The sequence below is a fragment of the Melospiza melodia genome, chromosome 22 (genome assembly GCF_035770615.1).
Source record: "Melospiza melodia melodia isolate bMelMel2 chromosome 22, bMelMel2.pri, whole genome shotgun sequence".
In the NCBI taxonomy this organism is placed as follows: domain Eukaryota; kingdom Metazoa; phylum Chordata; class Aves; order Passeriformes; family Passerellidae; genus Melospiza; species Melospiza melodia.
The window spans coordinates 10,528,405-10,546,661 of record NC_086215.1 but is presented as its reverse complement, the minus strand read 5'-3'; the positions used below and the strand labels follow the sequence as shown (position 1 = coordinate 10,546,661).

Sequence of the window (18,257 nt, the reverse complement as noted above, 5' to 3'; positions counted from 1 at the left end):
CAGGTGTGACAGATCATGGGCACAAAATGGGCATCACCAGGATGGTCTGGGAATTATTCCTGCCTTTCAGGCTGAAAATGGAAATTTTTTTTCTGCAAAAGAGCCTTTCCCAAGCTTCTCCCTCTCTCTATTCCTACACTCAACCACCAGGACTTGGTCTCTAATTTATATTTAAAGGAAAGCAAATTAAAAGGAGTTCTTCCCTCCAAAACTGAGACACATTCACATGTGAGAGAGTTTATCCCCACCACAGGCTGGATTTTTGTCCTTCCCTCTCCCCCTGCAAAATAAAATTTAAAAAATCCCTTTGCAGTCTCATCCCCTCAGCTTGAATCCTCCCAACCCTGCAAGAGTCCATGGTGCCATTTGTAAACTCCTGTTTACAACAAACCCAGCACAAAACTCAGCTTGTCCAACCTGGGCCCGGGGCTTGGCCCCTTTTCAACCCTCCCCAGTCCCTCACAGAGACCCTCAGAGCCTCCCAGCTAATTGAATTTTAATGAGAGGAAGTCATTTTTCCACTGGAAGAATGTTTTGCTGGAGAAATATTTTGAAACTCCTCTAACCTTTCCTGCCAGGCTTTTTTAAAGTGTTTTTTTGTTTTTTTTTTTTTTTGTTTTTTTTTTTTTTTTTTTGCAGCAGAACACGAGTGAGGAAGTTCCCATCCGGGCTCTGAGCTGCTCCCCTCACAACCCCAGCATTTCAATAATTACAGATTCCAAAACAAAAAGTGTTTGGGGCTGGTTTGGTTTCAGTCCTGACAAGGAGGATATGAGTTCCCACTGCTTTACAGCTCCTGTGTGAGACAGAGCCAACCCCAGCCCTGTCTCCAATCCCACTCCCACCTCACTGGGTTCTTTTAATTTCCAGCAAAAGCGACAAACACATCAGAGCAGAAAACCTCTGTCCCGGTTTAGGGCAAATTTGGGAGAAAACAATACAAAAAAATACAAATACCAATATCATAACATCACCCTAGGACAACCTCCTGAGCTGGGGTTTGCAGATTGGGTAGGACAGCAGCAGCTTCATCTCCTGCATGCTCCAGAAACCCTCAGCTTTCCAGGAACACAGAAATTGAACCCTTTGTTCTGAGCCTGCACAGTTTCTGCTTAGCCTTGCAGAAAGGAGAAAGGAGGGGCCAAAGGAAAGGGAGTTGCTGAGATATGAAGGAAATTAGGCTCTAGTCCACTGCCTTCAGAAAAGCCTCTTCCACCCCAGTTAAAGCTGCTGGTGGCTTCAGTGGTGCGTGAGGAGGCGACCAGAAAAAAGGAAAAAAGGATAAATATCAGAACTAGAGGGGGTTTATATCCATCTTGTGTTATATCAGTACATGTAAGACGAAGAAAAATAAGTATTTTCTAATGACCCAGGTCTCATTAGTGCCAGCAAGGTCTTGTAGCTGCAGCTCACAGCCACAACAGGCAAGAGGCTCCTTAGTACCCCAAAACTGAGGAGGTCCTGATGCCTTATGAAGGGTGACTTGGAACAGAGACTGGGCAGAGCTGAATAATTAAGTAGGGATTTATTAAAAGGATCTCCTCAATGGATGCACCTTGGACAGCACAAGAGCTACACCCAAGATGAACCAAAATGGTCACAAAATGCACGACCAGTCATGGGGTCTGTCACTTTGATCAGTTCTGCTCCATTTGCATATTGCAGTTAATTGTGATGCCTTGTGGTTCCTGATGCTTTTTTAGGTCACCACATGACCTAGAATAGAGGCTAGAAGGAGTTAAAGAATAAAGCAAAGATTTATTAAAAGGATCTCCTCAATGGATCCACCTTGGGCAGCACAAGAGCCCAGCCAGGGCTGCACCCAAGATGAACCAAAATGAACCCAAGGTGAACCAAAATGGTCCCAAAATGCACGACTGCTCCCGGGGTCTCTCCCTTGGATCAGTTCTGCTCCATTTGCACCTTGCAGTTCATTGTCCCATTCCAGCTTTAGCCCTGCAGTCCCACCCTGCTTGTTTTTCTCTCTCCAGCCCACGGGGTTTGTGCTCTTGGGCTGAGATTTGGATCATTTGTCCTTGGTGCCCAGCTGGAGCAGGAATTGTTTTGTCTCCCTGCTCTGTGCACAGAGCTCACCATGCCCTAGTATTAAGCTCAGACCCACCACTAAAGCAGCACAGAGTCTGAAAATATAAAAGCTAAACCTGAGGCATCAATCCCCACAGCCCCTTGGGGTTTAAAGTCTTTTCAGCAAGGGAACTATGGCCATGGAAAGGGCTAAAAGAGGAGCAGGGAGCACCCATGAACACCTGGGTTCAGTTCCCTCCCTGGCAGAGGAATCAGGTGAGCCTTAAAAACCACCTGGGAACCCCTGAAATTTCAGGGGCAGTTCTGGAAATCCTGTTACTTCACAAAATGCAAGTGCAGGTTTTTCATCCAGCCAGGATGTGACACCTAAGTCCTTCCAGTGGCTCTGCTGGACCTGAGCTGGAGAAGAACTCTCCAGTTTTATGTAACAAGTCAAAACCCAGCATCCAGAGCTGAAATATTTGGCAGAACGTCCAACACTCGTGAAAGATACTCCAGTGCCCATTAAACCCAGGTTTTACTTTCCATTCTAATTGTTCAACTTCCCAGGGAACAGCTCTTTAATTTAATACAATTTCAAGATGCAGGCCTCACTCTGTAACTGGGATTTTGGCAGATCTATCCAGCCCAGGCATTCCTGCTCTGTTTACAGCAGAGCAGCTCCCAGATGTTGGTAATGTTAAACAGACTGGAACCTTTCCTCTGAGTGACAGCAAAATGCAGGCAAGAACAGGCTTTGCTATGGCTCTGATTAGCCAGGGATAGGAGATATTCCCATCCCTTTGCTGGGCTGGGGAGGCCCAGGACATCCAGCTCTTCCTCTAAATAAATCCCATAAAAATAAAGAGCTAGAGATCAACAAGGCTTGATTACACCTCACTGCACTTGCCGCTGGTTTTAGGAAGCAATTCCAGCTCACAAGAAAGATCAGGAATGGGATTCTCATCCCCAGGAAAGGCTCACAAGTGCAGCAGAGCACAAAAGTTGATTTTGCCAGGGAAATGCAGACATTAAAATGCTGCTGAACTATGGGAAAAAGCTTCTCCCATCTGTACCTTGTCTATAAATAATGCTCTGCCTCTCTGCTTCCATCACAGGGAACATCCCACCCCTCAGCAATTTGCTTTGCCTTTGGAAGCAGAGTGTGGGAGGTGACAACCAAGCCAACCAAGCTGTCAAGGAGAGTCCCCTCATGTCATGGAGCAAAAGAGCCAAGCATCCATGGCCAATGAGTGGGAAAAGAGCAAATTCCTACAGCCCCAGGGTGAGCTGGGCCTTGGGAGGGAGTTGTTTCTCTCAGCCTTCATTCATTGCCCCTGCAAAAATCCCAGCAAAGGCATGAATGAAAACCTTGTGAGCCCTTCCCAGTCTAAATGTGCCAAAAGGTCCAAAAACCCAATGCAGAGATGCTCCAGGACCCCAGCAAGGGCTTGGAACAAAAGAATGGAGGAAAAGAACCAAGAATCCATGGCCAATGAGTGGAAAAAGAGCAAATTCAGCCCCAGGGTGAGCTGGGCCTTGGGAGGGAGCTGCTTCCCTCAGCCTTCACTCTCTGCCCCTGCAGCTCTAAATCCCAGCATGAGGATGAAGGAAAACCTTGTGAGCCCTTCCCAGCTTAAATGTGCCAAGAGCCCCAAAACCCCAGTGTAGAGATGGTCCAGGACCCCAGCAAGGGTTTGAAACCAGACAACCAGAGGAGCCCACTCCACCAAGGCCACCTGGGAAAACTGGGCCCACAGTTTTCATCGGCACTACAACAAGTCGAAATATAAACTTAAAATTCACAAAAAACAGTGTTTTACTATGGGGAAAAAAAACCCCAAAAATCAAAAACTGAGCTGGAAGTGTCTCATCATCCCCGTGGAACAGCTCCAGAGCTGCTTTTTGCCATGGCTCACCTCAAAGACCTCCTCATCCAATATCCTGGTGCCAAACACGATGATGCCGTTGACGTCGATGATGGGGTGCTCGCTCCGGTCCAGGAACTTGGTGATTTTCTTTTTACAGTCCAGAACCAAGGTGACATTTTTCTTCTGCACGCTCAGAGCCACCCGGTGCCACCTGTGAGGACACAGCCCACAGACGTGTCAGGCACTGCCCTGGGCTTTGCAGGACAAGGCAATGATTGCACAAATAAAATGAACTTTCAGGAACTGATGCTCTCATGGAAATCCTCCCTGGGCAGAGCCTGAAGGGTTGGCTGGCAGGAGAAATGCTGACTGGCAGCTTTCATCCCTCCAAATCAGGCAGGAGAGGGCCAGCTCTGGCTTCAGCAGGAAGCAGGGATAAAACCACACTGTTGTCTCCCTTTTCCACCCTCTTTTTAAGCCCTGCACAAGCCTCAGCGTGGATTTTGCAAGACAAACTCATTTTTTTAAGGCCCTTCGCAGGAAAATCAATGTTCCTATCCCCACAAGCAGCAGACAGCAGCACTGACTGCTCATTTACAATTCTTACAGATGTCAAATTAATCCACCAAAGGCCAAAATGACAGAGCGGGGCACCTGTCAGCTGCCAGGGGTGTGCAAATACATTTCTATAGGCACAATTCCCATTTTACACAACGTTCAACATGCTGGCACGGATACAAACAATGAACTGATTTTTTCCTTGGTGCACAAAATGTCACTTACTTGCCATCTGCTAGGTTAATGCCTCTAAAGAGAGGATAGTCTTCTGGGCCTGGCTTTCCTGTATGGTCTTCATACAGGAATACAGGAGATCTACCCAACTCCACACCAATTTGCTGGATCCCTTGCTCATTGTAAATTGAGATCAAGAAGGACTGACCTCCTTTCTTCGCTTTTACAGTGGTTAGAATGGAGAAGTCCTCTGGGAAGGGGGAAGCTGGAGTGGAAAAGCAAAGAGGTTAGTGAGGTTTCCTCGGAAATAATCCCTACATCAACAGCGCTGTTGTCTGAGGAGCCGTGGCTGGTTTGTCTCCAGATGTGTGCACATCAGCAGCCCTAAATGTTTATATAGGGCCAGCTGAAATGTGGATTTTCCCCAAATACTCTGGGGTGAAACCCCTGTGCTGGGAAAACAAAAGTTCTACAAAAGTAATTAGCTTACATTTCTAATTTTTGCATGCAACCCTTCCAAAAGAAGCTCCCCTAAAGCTTTTTAGGACACAAGGCAAAAACTTTCATGGGGTGCTCCAAATGAATTTAAGTGATCAAAGGGACAGAGGAAATCAAGCATCAACAAAATCTCAATTGGTTTTTCTTTAAGGGAGCAGAGAATTGCATCAGGATTTGTTCATTCCAGATGAGAACAGAAGATTTCATGGTTTTGGCTTTCAGGGTTGCTGCAGACACACAAAAAATATCTAAAAAATGAAATAAATCTGGCAGTCAATGGAAAATGGAAATTTGTCTGCTTATTAAACAGCAGCTCATTTCCTGACCTTTCCTCCTGTCAGGAAAGAGCTGTGTCTGATCACAGGTGATTTCTGTCTTTATTTCTGCAAGGTTTGGAGGAGCCATTAAAGCCATTAAACTCTGTCAGTACAGGGTCAATCTGCAAGGCCAGGCAAACACATTTAAAGATTCAATCTGAGCATCACCCTCTTGCAGAAACCCAAATTCCTCCCCCCTCTTTGGATTTCTCTGCTGTTCAGACTGAAATGAAAGAGCCCAAACTGAAAATCCTGGATGCACATCCCAAACAGGGCGGCTTGAAAACCACCAGGAGCATTCATAAAGAAGATTTCTTGATCAAATTACACACAGAAACCCCCTGATGCGCATTTCAGAGTGTGGGGCTTGCAGGGAATCTCCCTTTGGAGCAAACCAAGGATTGCTTTGTACCCCAGCAGGGCAGGGCAGAGTGGGGCAGCCCCACCGTGGGGTTTGTGACACGTGTGGCACTGCTGGCACCCAGGGAACACAGGGATCCTGTTTAAACTGCAGATGTGCAGCCAAATAAACCACAGAAACCACCAAGCTCAGTGCCCAGAAGCTTCAAATAGATTTCCTTCACTAGTTTGGGTTTTTTCCTAGGGGGGTTTCACACAAGGAGGGGATGAGGAACGTGGCAGTGGGGAGTTCTTGGCACCACAGCAAAGCTGGAGCTCAAACACAGAACCCTGAGCTCATCTCCTGACTGGGAGGTGCTTTAATTTTTAGGTACAAAGTGTTTATGTATTTATTTGAGTATTTAGGAACAAAGTTTTAAATGTGTTTATCTGCCCACAGCAGGGAAGGGGACGAGGCAGGAGCTGCATCAAAACCAGAATTGCTGCAGACCAAAGGGAGAATTTCAGGGGGATAAGTCAGGGTACCTATGGAGAAACACTTTGTACCAAGTTAATTCCCCTCACCTTGTGTAAATAACATTTGGGAAGCAGCAGAGAGACCTCCCAGTCAAGAATGAAATGCCATTAGATTCTGATTTATCCCCAGGACTCAGCCCCAGATATTTGGCCAAAGCAGCTCTGGTTTTGGTGCCTCCCTGAGCTTTATCTCCCTCCCCTGTGCACAAACCCTCCTGGAGGACTGAGCCAGGACCATACGCCTTCCTGGCTCCAATTACAGCCTACAGATTTGGGCCTTTTATGTAAAATAGTTCATGTCCAAAATTTCATTATGAACCCACAATACAGTACCTTTCAACTTGGACAAGCTGCCAACTCATTAAAAAGCTGCTTTTAATTTTTTTTTTCATGATTATCAAAATGTCTCCATGGTGATGCGAGTTTCTCAACCCAAATAATCATAATGGATGAATTATAGCTGACATTACTCTGTTACTGCTCTGCTGTCCTGGCAAAATAACAATGCCTGCACTGTCAGAGGCAGAAATGACCCAGGCTGCTGAACGAGGGATGAAAACACATCCCCACACACACCAATACTGATAAATACCCGGCCATAAATACACCAGGCACGGAGAAATTGACCCAAATCCCTCCAAAACAATGGAGACACCCCTCCAACAAAGGCTTTGGGTTGGATTCCTCCTCATGGATTCGCTCCTCAAACGAGCTCACGCTGGGAGATGCTGCGCATCCATCGCTGGGGCTGGCTGGCATCCTCCTCCTCCTACCCCGTGGGCAAAGCCTCCCAAAACCACCCTGTGGGACCCCCCACAGCACGAGGGGGAGCCCCCAGTCCTGCTGAAGCTGCAGGAGCTCCAGGGTGGGCATGGCTGAATCCATGGGATGCTCCAGTGGATGAGCCAGGGTCAGCCTGAGCAGCTCCTTGCTTGAGCAGGGTGCTTAAAGGGTCTTGTAGAACCTTGTGGTCTTCAAAACAGGGCAAGTTTGGACCTTATTCCTGATTCAGGGGTACCCAAACACAGCCTAAACCAGAGTCCTGCTCCTGAGACCTTCTCTTAATCCAGGTGTAGCCAAACAGAGCCCAAACCAGAATCCTGCTCCTAAAACCTTCATTCTAATCCAGGGGTACCTAAGCAGAGCCTAAACCAGTCCTGCTCCTGGTCTGGGGCTGCAGAACATGAGAAATCAGAAGAGCAGTGAGCTGATCCCATTCCTGACACAAACACAAGGAGAAAAGTGGCATTTCCTGAGCCCTTACACCTTTCCTCTTCAAAGCAAAGCTGGTTTCCAATGGTGTCACCAATTTCTGGCCTTTTCCTTCAGCTGAGGAGACTCTCAGCTGTGCAGTGACTTGTTTGTCTCAGGGGTGACTGTTCAGGCTCTAATAGATTTCTGAGAAAGCAAATGGCAACTGCAAATTTGATGGAAGCACAACAATGACATTTTGCTGGCTGCCACTGGAACCCTTGCCTTTCTTGCTTCTTTTTTCTCTTGTTTTCTTTCTGGAAAAGCACAGATTTTGTTGGGAAGCAGGACTTCTTCAGGGAGCCACGACAAAAAGCACCTCAGCAGATATTTTTTTTCACTCTTTTGAGCATGAAAAAACAAGTTTTGTGTGTGTGTATATATATACACACATACATCTTGCTTTGCTGGCTGGGGCAGCAGAATGCAAAGCCCATGAAATTACATCTTAGAAAAGCACCAGCTTCTAATTAGCAGGAAATATTCTGTGCAGAGCACGTTTGCCAAGGGTGCTGTGGAGCAGAGAGGGAAAGCTCTGCTCCAACCCACCCTCCTGGGGACACAAAAGCCCTAAAACCACATTGCCCTGGGACACTGCCCTGCAATTTCCTTGTTATCTTTATCCCCTCTCTCATCTAGGGGTGGCAGCTGAAGTCACATCTCGTTAAAGAGATGATGAAACATCCATGGATCTGCTGGAAATCACTGGAATTGCTTCACTTGGCTCTTCCCCATTTCCTGAGCAAGCAGCAGAGAGGCCTCAAGGACTCTGGAAGTTTTCACAGTGGGACTGAGCTACTTCAAACACCCCACGGGGGTCCAGGAGTTGAAATGATGGAAAAGCTGCTCCATAACTGCATCCTGATCTTCTCATCCAAGGAAGACGCAAATCAAGAACTCAGTGAGGATGAGGATGTAAAAGCAATAAGGTATAAAAGAGACAACCAAGAGAATCTTCAACACTGAGCTCTTTCTTGAGACCAGGATTGAATTTTCTCCAGGGACCAGGACTCAGTTCTGTCCAGGGATGAGGATTCAGTTTTCTCCAGGGATGAGGATTCAGTTTTCTTCAGGACTCATCTCTCTGTGCCTGTGTTCCCTATGTCAGACCTCCTGTGATCCAATCCCTCGTTAAACAATCATCCAGAATGTTCCAGCCTTGTTTTTACCCCTCCAGTTCAGCACCATTTTGTTTCTGTCACATCAAAGTGACCAGGCAAGACTCCACAGTGGCTACAGAAACTGCTGGCAAGCTCTCAAATCCACTCCAGCTGGATGTTCCAAACTGGAACAGTTCCTTTGAACACTTTGGAGCTTGTAGACACCAGGCCTACAAGTTGAAGTCATTTCAGGAACATGACAGGAAGGCACAGCCTGTCCAGCTGGGCACACAGTGATTTTATCTGTGATCAGAAAGAGCTTCCCTGCCCAGGACAGCAATAAAGACAAATTTAGGGTCTAGTTTGCTCTTCTGCAGACATTTAAGCTAAGCTTTAGGCCAGACTGAGCAGCTCCTTTGCTAAGGGTTGCCCATGAAATGAAGCCCAGCCTGTCAGACATTGTGCCTTTTCCTTTTCCTTTCCTTTCCCTTTTCTCATCCAAGCCCTGTCATGCCCAACCCCAGCATTCCTCCTGTCACAGAGATCATTTAAGAAAAATCCTTTTGCCAGGATTTTTTCTCCTGAGAAGCTGGGAGGCCTCAGGAACAAAATGTAAACAATGGTTATCTGCTGCTGGGGAATGCAACAGGTGCATCTGGGATTGGCCCATGTTGGAGTTTCTAATTAATGGCCAATCACAGTCAGCTGGCTTGGACTCTGTCCAAGACAGAAGCTTTTGTTATCATTCTTTCCTATTCTATTCTTAGCTGGCCTTCTGATGAAACCTTTTATTCTATTCTTTTGGTATATTTTTAATGTAATATATATCATAAAATAATAAATCAGCCTTCTGAAGCATGGAGTCAGTTCCTCTTCTCTCATCCTCAGACCCCTGTGAACACCATCACACCTGAGCTCCTCTGCTCTGTCCCCACCCTGTGAGAGTGACAGAGGGGGAATTTTCCAGAGGCCAGTGCAGAGATGGCACTGGCCACCTCCTCTGCAGTGAGAGCCACCACCTCGTGCAAACACTGGGATAAAAGGATATTAATTGATGGCTGGAAATCCGCAGCCCCTGAAACAGCAGCACCACTGCAAACACACTGGGGAAATGAAGGAATCAGACATTTCCATGGGGCAAATGCAAAGCTGGACTCACCAGGATACAGCTGCTTTGTTGGGGCACTGAGCTGAGCATCTTTTGTTACTCTGTAAGCAACGTCTGCTTCTTTTGAAGATCTTCTGCTTGTGCAAAACCCCGTGGTTTTTGTGATACCATCAGGTAAATTATGAAAATCTAACACCTTCAAGAGGTCTGCAGGTTCAGCTGCAAAGAGAAAAGGAGAAAGAAGAATTAGGAGACAAACAGGGGTGGCACTGCTGGCCTCCAAATAAGGCAATTGTCACAACCTCAAAGTCAGCTGAAATGTGCTTTCAACTCTCCTTCCCCCACTGTTCTTGAAGGCAAATTTTTAGAGGAAAAGATGCCTTAAACCCTTCTGATCCTTCAGGATATGTGCAATAACAAACAAGGATTTCATTTCAGTCCATTACACCTGTCAGTCACAGAGCTCAGCACAACACTGCAGGCCAGGGAAATGCTTTCTTCCCTCAATAATTATCCAAAGTTTCATTTCCCCATCCTAATTTTTGCTTTCCCCTCCTAAATCCATCTTCCCTGGCCAAGGGAATATAAGGAAAAGAATTAAATATTATTCTCCCCTCAAAAACAAACAAATAAAACCAATATCAAACCAAACTGAACAACCCTAAACAAACCAAAACCCTACAGAAAACCCCAAGAACCCAATGGAAACGTTGCTCTGGAAATTCAGTGCAAGATGGGAGCTGCAGAGCACACTGCAAACCCCAGCTCAGCCAGAAGTCATTAATCCAAGCCATATTTATGCCTCTAAGAATGATTTTTAACACCTTGAACACCCCCAAAGCTCTGCCATAAGTCACTGATGTGTTCCCTGTGCATATCTGCGCTCCCAGCGCCTGCAAAGTTACAAATTGCAGGCAGCAGGCCTCAGAACAAATCTCATTTTTCAAGGTCTTTAATTAAATCCCCATCCCACAGAGTTTGTCACTGGGTTGAGGAGGCTCATCAGGAACATTCCCAGTTCTCCCAGTGCAGGGAACTGGGCAGCACTGGACAAAAGGAAAATCAGGTTTTTAAAGAGAGCAAGGTCTGGATTCCAGGGAATTCTAAATTGAGCTGGTCTAGGGAAGGTTCCAATGAGATGAGCTTGAAGGTCTCTCCCAGCCCAAACCTGACAAAATTCAGGGGAATTCCTTCAACTTTTCGCCTTCCACCACCCTTCAAAATGGAAAATATTCACTTGGAGACACAAATTTCTGTGCACAGCTGCCCTGTTGCTGTTTCAATGCCCCGACTGAGACATTTGGGGTCTGCAGGAGGGGTGGGCAGCCTGGAGTGGGAGAATTTTCTTCCATATTCAGATTTGGAGCAGAAAGGACACCCCAAAACCCTTCAGGGGTTTATGGTGCAGCTCTCAGTCACGCTGGGGTTTGTGTGCCATAAAGTGAAGAATGAAAAACCATTCCCAGCTCATTCCAGGTGCAACTTCCTCACCATTTACCAGGCTGGGGATTTGCAGCCCAGGGATGCAGATTTGCCGGAATGGTTTTTGTTGGATATGAACAAAACAGAAAATTGCCATTTATCTCGCAGCACATAAACCCAGTAAGGATCATTTCAGCAGTAGTGAAAACAATTTCAGGACACCTTCCACTGTCCCTGGGTGCTCCAAGCCCTGTCCAGCCTGGCCTTGGACACCTCCAGGGATGGGGAATCCAAAATTTCTCTGATCAACCTGAGCCAGGGCCTCACTACCCTCACCCAGAAGCTGTTCCAGATTTTTAATGGGAAAAAAAGAAAAGTGTCACCCAGAAGTTGTTCCATAAAAAAAGTGTTTTCCACCCTAAGCCATGAGGGGTCAGAGCATGAGGAGGGACATGAGGAGCCCTTGGTGAACCCCAAATTTCAATCCCAACCTGCAAAACCCACCCAAGGTCAGGGTCCCTCCAGGAAGAAGCAGAGAATCCCCAGGGCACAGGGACTGCTGCCCCAAATAAACCCTTCCCCTTCCAGCTTTACCAGCCTAAAAATCCTTTTCCAAGGTATTTTTAGCCCTAAATAAACACCCAATTATTGCCTTTGCAGGGCCCAGCCCTTTCCCTGTGCTCTGGGTTTCTCATTCCCCAGAGGTTGCCTTGAACATAAGGGCTTAAGTTTGGAATTAAAACCAAGAGGTATTTATATATTCTATCCTAATTTAGGGATATTCCATTATTCCTAGAGTTCCTGTGGCAGATCCAGAAGAAATAAAAGCAACTTTATTTGCTTTTATTAGTTTATTTTATTCTTTTTTTTTTTCAGGACTCGAAGTTGCTTCCCCTCAACGATGCTTTTTTATGGAGCTGGGAGTCTCCTTTTCAGCCTCCTGGGATTTCAACAATTTTGACTCCTTATCTAAACACTTTTCACCACAGCTGACCTGAGAATAACTGACTAAAACAGGGTGGCAGAGGCTAAAATAAAACAGGGCCTAAAATAAGGATATCAGGCCCCAGCTGCATCCTTTGGATGGGCTTAACAGAGACTCTTAAATTCTTCAGCATCCCAGCAGCCCAATAAAACACAATTATTTATTTGGGCAGAGAGAAAAGGCATTTTAAGGAGGAGAATTGAAGAATGTGAGCTGCAGGATTGTGGATATCGAAGATTGTTCCTTAGGAAGGCGCTAAAAATTAAAAAAAAATAAATTAAGTTTTAAAAATTAATTTTTAAATTAATTTTCAATTTTAATTTAAAAACTTTAAAAAATTAAAAATTCAATTTAATTAAAATTTTTAATTTAAATTTTAAAAAGGGAATTAAAAAATAGAAAAGGCAGCTATGGAAAGGGTCAGAATCCATCTGCTCCTCCCAAGAGCTACCACAGAGCTGTGTCAATTCACACTGCTCCAGATTGCAGAATATTTCACCAGTGACTCATGACATCCCCTTATTTATTTATTTTTTTCTTTTAAAAAAAGCCCAAATAGTCCCAACTGGGAACAAAGGGAACCATTATGCAGAGTCAGATTGGAAGGATCCTACATCTAATCCCAAAAGGAAAAGAAAGAAACCCAGAACTGACATTGGAGCAGCTCACAGACTCCAAAGAATCAAATAATCCCTGTTCCTTTGAGCAGAAATCCTTTTTTATAATTTTTTTTTAAATAATCAATCATTTGGGTTTGTAACAAAGCCATGGTGTTAGCAGTTAACAGTGAGCAAAGAGCAAAGTTTTCCTTCATAGAATATCATTAAAATCTGCAAAATTTACAGATCCAATGCCCAAAAATCAGGAAAATGTGGAGGATTTGAGGGGGAAATCCCAGCCCTGTTCAAGGACAGCAGAAATCCTGCTTGTTTTAAGAGATTCGGGATTTTCAGCAGCACCCACCCTGGGGATTTCACCTTTTCCAAGGAGCTGTTCCCTCCTATTGCACAAATCCTGGGAAAAGAACATGAAAACCCCTCAGGGAACAGGGACAGGGGTTGGGGTGTCCCTAAAAGGTTTGGGGGTGCAAGGCACAAAACTTCCCTTTCCCTGCTCCTGGTTATTCTGGTTATTTCCACCAAATTTGTCCATTTTGGCTGGTTTTTCACGATTTCTTGGTTTAGAAAAAAGATGCTCCTTGTCCTTCTTGTCTCCTGTGTCCTACACCTCATCTTCCACCCCATCCTGATCCCATTTCTCCAGCACCTTCTGAAAAATGCTGAGAGGGAACATAATCCTTTGCTGTGCTGCTTTCCTGGGCACAAAATTCCTTTTAAAACTGGTTTTGTGATCTTTTTGATACCCCTGAAGTGCTGAGAGATATTTTTTTTTTTATTGTATCCTACCACGCAGAGCTCTCCAAGCTCCCCCCTGCACACGGAGCAGGAATTTCTGGGTCACTGTGACATTTTGGGAAGTGCTCCAGCCCCAGTTTCCTTCCTGGCAGGAGCTTTGCCCTTTGAACCACTGAGGGTGGAATTTTGGGAGCTGTGAGAGCTCCAAACTCCCTCCCTCAGCAGATCCACAGATGGATTTAGGAGCAGCTCCTTAAAACCAGCCAAAAGGGGTGAAATTTTTGTCTCCCTCACGCCCAGGCTCTGGTTTTTTTACACAAAATCAGCTAAAAATCAGCTAAAAATCATTTCAAGGTCCCTGGATTGCCTCAGCCCTCAGGGAGCACCTGAGGATGTAAAATCAGAGAATTCCAAGAGCTGGAAATCACATCCAAGGATTCTGCCATGCTTCCCAAGGAAACCTTGGCACCTCTCTGGAGATGGAACTTTGAGGTTTCCCAAGACTTTTGACAATGGGGGATGGCTCAGAACCCACTCAGGGCAGGTTTATTTGGGATATTAGGAATTAATTCTCCCCTGGGGTCCCAGTGAGGCCTTTCCCAGTTTCCCTCCCCTGCCATGGGGTTCATTCCCAAGCACAGAACCTCCTGCACCTGAAGGTGGAAAAGGAAATTCCAACCTTTTCTCTCTGCTCTGAAGAGTCCCAGCGTTCCCAGACAATCTGGCACTGGGACAGCAGCAGCATTTTCAAAGCAATTTGTAATAATCAACCACTTAAAGCCCTGCAAGGCTTAATTAGGGCCCAGGCTTGCAGCACATTAAAATCAACAAGAAGCTTTGCAACTGGTTTTAATGGGGGGCAGAGCAGCTATTCCTGCAAGGAAGCATCCAAAGCTGGCAGAATCTTCTGGAAAAGGGGAAGGAATAAAGGAGAGCTGGCCTAAGAGCAGCCTCCTCCTCAAGGCCTCCCTCAAAATTGAACAAATCCACCCCAAAATCAGCAGCTAAACTGAGATTTTTCCCTGTAAAATCAAACCCCTCTGGTTTGTTTTATGTGGGTGAGGGTCACCCTGCATGCCAAGGGTGTCACTGGAATGGGAATTATTGCCCCAGGTTGGAGCCACCCCACACACTCAGGGCGGTGTCCAACACCCAGCAAACCCCAGCTCGTGCCTGTGGGGGTTTATATGGAATTTATATGGAATTTATATGGAGCCAGCAGCCTCCATGCGTGTCAGGGCACATTGGGAACAGAGTGAGCAACAATTTTGGGGGTTTTTTTTCCCCCCCTCCTGACCCAGTGGAAGCACAGCAGGATGCTCCAACCTTATAGGATAACCTAAACCACATCTCTCAGAGCACTTCAGGGGTATCATAAAGAGTCACCAAACCACTTTTAAATGGAATTTTGTGCCCAGGAAAACAGCACAGCAAAGGATTTTGTTCCCTCTTAGCATCTTCCAGCAGCACTCAGGGGAAGGTGCTGGAGAAATGGGACCAGGATGTGCTGAAAGATGAGGTGTGAGACACAAGACCCAAGAAGGACAAGGAGCATCTTTTCTAAACCAAGAAATCTGGAAAAATCAGCCAAAATGCAGAAATTTGGTGTAAATAACCAGAATAAACTCCTTTTTTCCAGCCTTCCCAGCCCTTTGCTGAGTGGATGAGCCAGCCCTGAGCTTAATTAAGCACATTAACACAAGCACCTGCAGAATTAGCATCACTTCCAGCCCGCTAAACCCCGGCTGAGCTCAGCCTGGCACATCCCATCACCACTTCAAAGGCAGCAACTCCCCCCCGGGCACTGCCCCACCCCAGGTAAAACCCGGTTGGGATGCTCCCAAAAACACAGAAATCCATTTTCATGCACTGCAGGTTTCGCAGTTGTCTGCAAAGTTAATGGGAGCAGGCAGAAGTAATTTCATTTTTAAATATTTCATTGGATGGGTTTTAAAAAAAAATCCCAACCTTGAATTATTTCCAGCCCTACTCTACGCTCCACTATTCTGACACGGGGAGAGAAATGTAAAACCAATTATTTCCTGCAGACGCTTAAACCAACCAGCTCTGTGCATTTAGTTATTTAGTTCATATCTGATTCTCCTCAAAAAAAAAAAAAAAAAAAAAAAATCCAGCCAGCAGGCAAATTTCAAATTAATACCTGCTTGACTTCATGAGGAGTGTTCCTGAAGCTTGTTTCCCAAAGTTTCCTCAGGAGCATTAATTCCTGAGTTTACATAACCCACACTGAGGTGCTGCTTTCAGGGGAAGAAAATGAGGGAAAAAAGCCCAGAACTGACTGAATTTCATCCCCAAGGAGCTGCAATGCCCTCAAGGGATGACTTTGAGGGCAGGGAGAAATTCACCACCCCAATTCCCCATTCTCAGCGATTTTCTCGCTTCTAATCCACATTTATCCAGCAGGTCTTGCTCCCAATTAGGTGTTTAGATGGATTTTCATGTGAACATCACCAAAGAATGTTATTTTACTGTAGGCCAGTGGAGAATTTTATGATAATACAGAAGCTGGTGATCCCAAACAAGCTCATCCAAGCTCAACATCCAGCTCCTATTCCTTTCCCTTTTAAAAAATTTTATTATAAATAAAACACAAATACAAGGTGTATTTCCTCGCTCAGAAATGGCATTTTTGGGGGTTTTTGCATTAAAATCCCGGGATTCATCCCCTTGGTTCGGGGAGAGGGTTTGTTCCCATTAAATGAGCACATCCAGAGGGATTTGGAACTCCTGCCCAGCTTTGATAGAGCTATGTGATCTCTGCTCCTCGGTCATTAGGGGAGAAAGGCAACCCCCAGCGGCATCTCCATTACAATCACAGCTAATTACTGAGCTAATTAGCCGGCTCCTCCCTCCCCATCCCACCTGCCGCGGGATAGGAACCACTTCATAGGGATAGAAACCTCTGCAGGGGAAACAAACCCAAACAGGGATCCAAACTTCTCCATAGGATACAAACCCCCAAAATAGGGATTCAAACCTTCCAAACAGGGATCCAAACTTCTCCATGGGATACAAATTCCAAAACAGGGATCCAAACCCTCTATGGGAATAAAAACCCCTCAAAACATGGATCCAAACTTCTCTATGAGATCCAAACCCCAAAACAGGATCCAAACTTCTCCATGGGATACAAACCCTCTATGGGGATCCAAACCCCCCCAAAACAGGGATCCAAACCCCTCCATGAGATACAAACCCCAAAACAGGGATCCAAACCCCTCCATGGGAATAAAAAACCCCAAAACAGAGATTCAAACTTCTCCATGGGATCCAAATCCCCAAAGTAGGGATTCAAACCTCTTCATGGGGATAAACCCTCCAAATCAGGGATCCAAACTTCTCCATGAGATACAAACCCCAAAACAGAGCTCCAAACGTCTCCATGGGATCCAAACCCCCAAAACAAGGATCCAACCTTCTCCATGGTGATAAAACCTCCCCCAAAATACAAATCCAAACTTCTCCATGGGGATAAAAACCCCCAGAATAGGGATTGAAACTTCTGCATGGGACCCAAACCCCTCCATGGGGATACAAAACCCCAAAACAGGGATCCAAAACCTCAAAACAGGGATCCAAACTTCTCTATGAGATCCAAACCCCAAAACAGGATCCAAACTTCTCCATGGGATACAAACCCTCTATGGGGATCTAAACCCCCCCAAAACAGGGATCCAAACCCCTCCATGAGATACAAACCCCAAAACAGGGATCAAATGTCTCCATGGGATCCAAACTCTCAAAACTGGGATCCAAACATGCCATGGGGATGCAAACCCCCAAAACAGGGATCCAAACTTCACCATGGGGATAAAACCCCCCAAAATGGGGTACAAACTTCTCCATGGGATACAATTCCTCCCTGGGGATAAAAACCCCAAAACAGGGATCCAAACCCCCAAAACAGGGATCCAAACCCCTCCATGGGATCCCAAGCCACCCCAAACCCCATCCCTCACACCCAATCCACGAGCTGATGGATCTCTGCTCACCAATATTCCTATAAAATCCTGGCTCCATCTGCCTGGAAGCCACGATGGGGTTGCAAGGGGTGATTTTAGGAAATCTGGGTCACAGCTGCACGTTCCTTCCCCTCCCTCCTTTCAGATATTCCCCATTAAACTGGTTACAAGGTGACATTGGAAATATCTGCTGCTTTTAAGAGCTGAGATGTCATTTCAGGTCTTCCATTCTCCACACAGGACTCAAACCCAAAGATAGCATCTCAGAAAATTGAAATATGCTCCTATAAAAAAAAAAAAAGCCAACAAGAACTATCCAAGATCTTCATCCAAAAAAATTTCCCAGGACTCAACCCAAGGCTGGCCCAGACAAATATTTACAGAATTATTCACATGGGTTTGTTTGAAATAAAGAGCCTTTTATGATCATTACTTTGGCATCAAACATCTAATTAGGGGCCAATGAGAGTTATAAAAAATCTCTGAGCTCTCCTTGTCAGTGCTGCTGGGGCTGGAGAGATTTGTCTCAGCCCTGCTGCTCCCCTGGGAAAATAAATCCCAATGGGATTGGGCATGGGATGGAGCAGGGAGGGCTCAGAGAAACGGAAAAGTGATGGGAAAAGGGTCAGAAATGTCCCCTTGTGGATGGTTAAGGATGAAATCCTGGAACTGGCATTTTTGGCTTCAACAAACCCCCTGGAACTGGCATTTTTGCCTTCAATAAAACCCCTGGA

At 45.8% G+C, this 18,257-nt stretch overlaps 1 protein-coding gene across 2 annotated transcripts in view; it reads right to left on the bottom strand.

The window, feature by feature from the left end:
• Positions 1–18,257, bottom strand: part of COL5A1 (collagen type V alpha 1 chain) — a 130,323-nt gene that overhangs the window by 94,762 nt on the left and 17,304 nt on the right. For both annotated transcript variants that reach the window (XM_063174962.1, XM_063174963.1), the window contains exons 2-4: positions 9,830–9,997; positions 4,680–4,893; positions 3,945–4,107 (exon numbers count right to left, since the gene is read on the bottom strand). In XM_063174962.1, the coding sequence (XP_063031032.1) occupies positions 3,945–4,107; positions 4,680–4,893; positions 9,830–9,997 (545 nt within the window). The remainder of the gene's footprint in view (positions 1–3,944; positions 4,108–4,679; positions 4,894–9,829; positions 9,998–18,257) is intronic.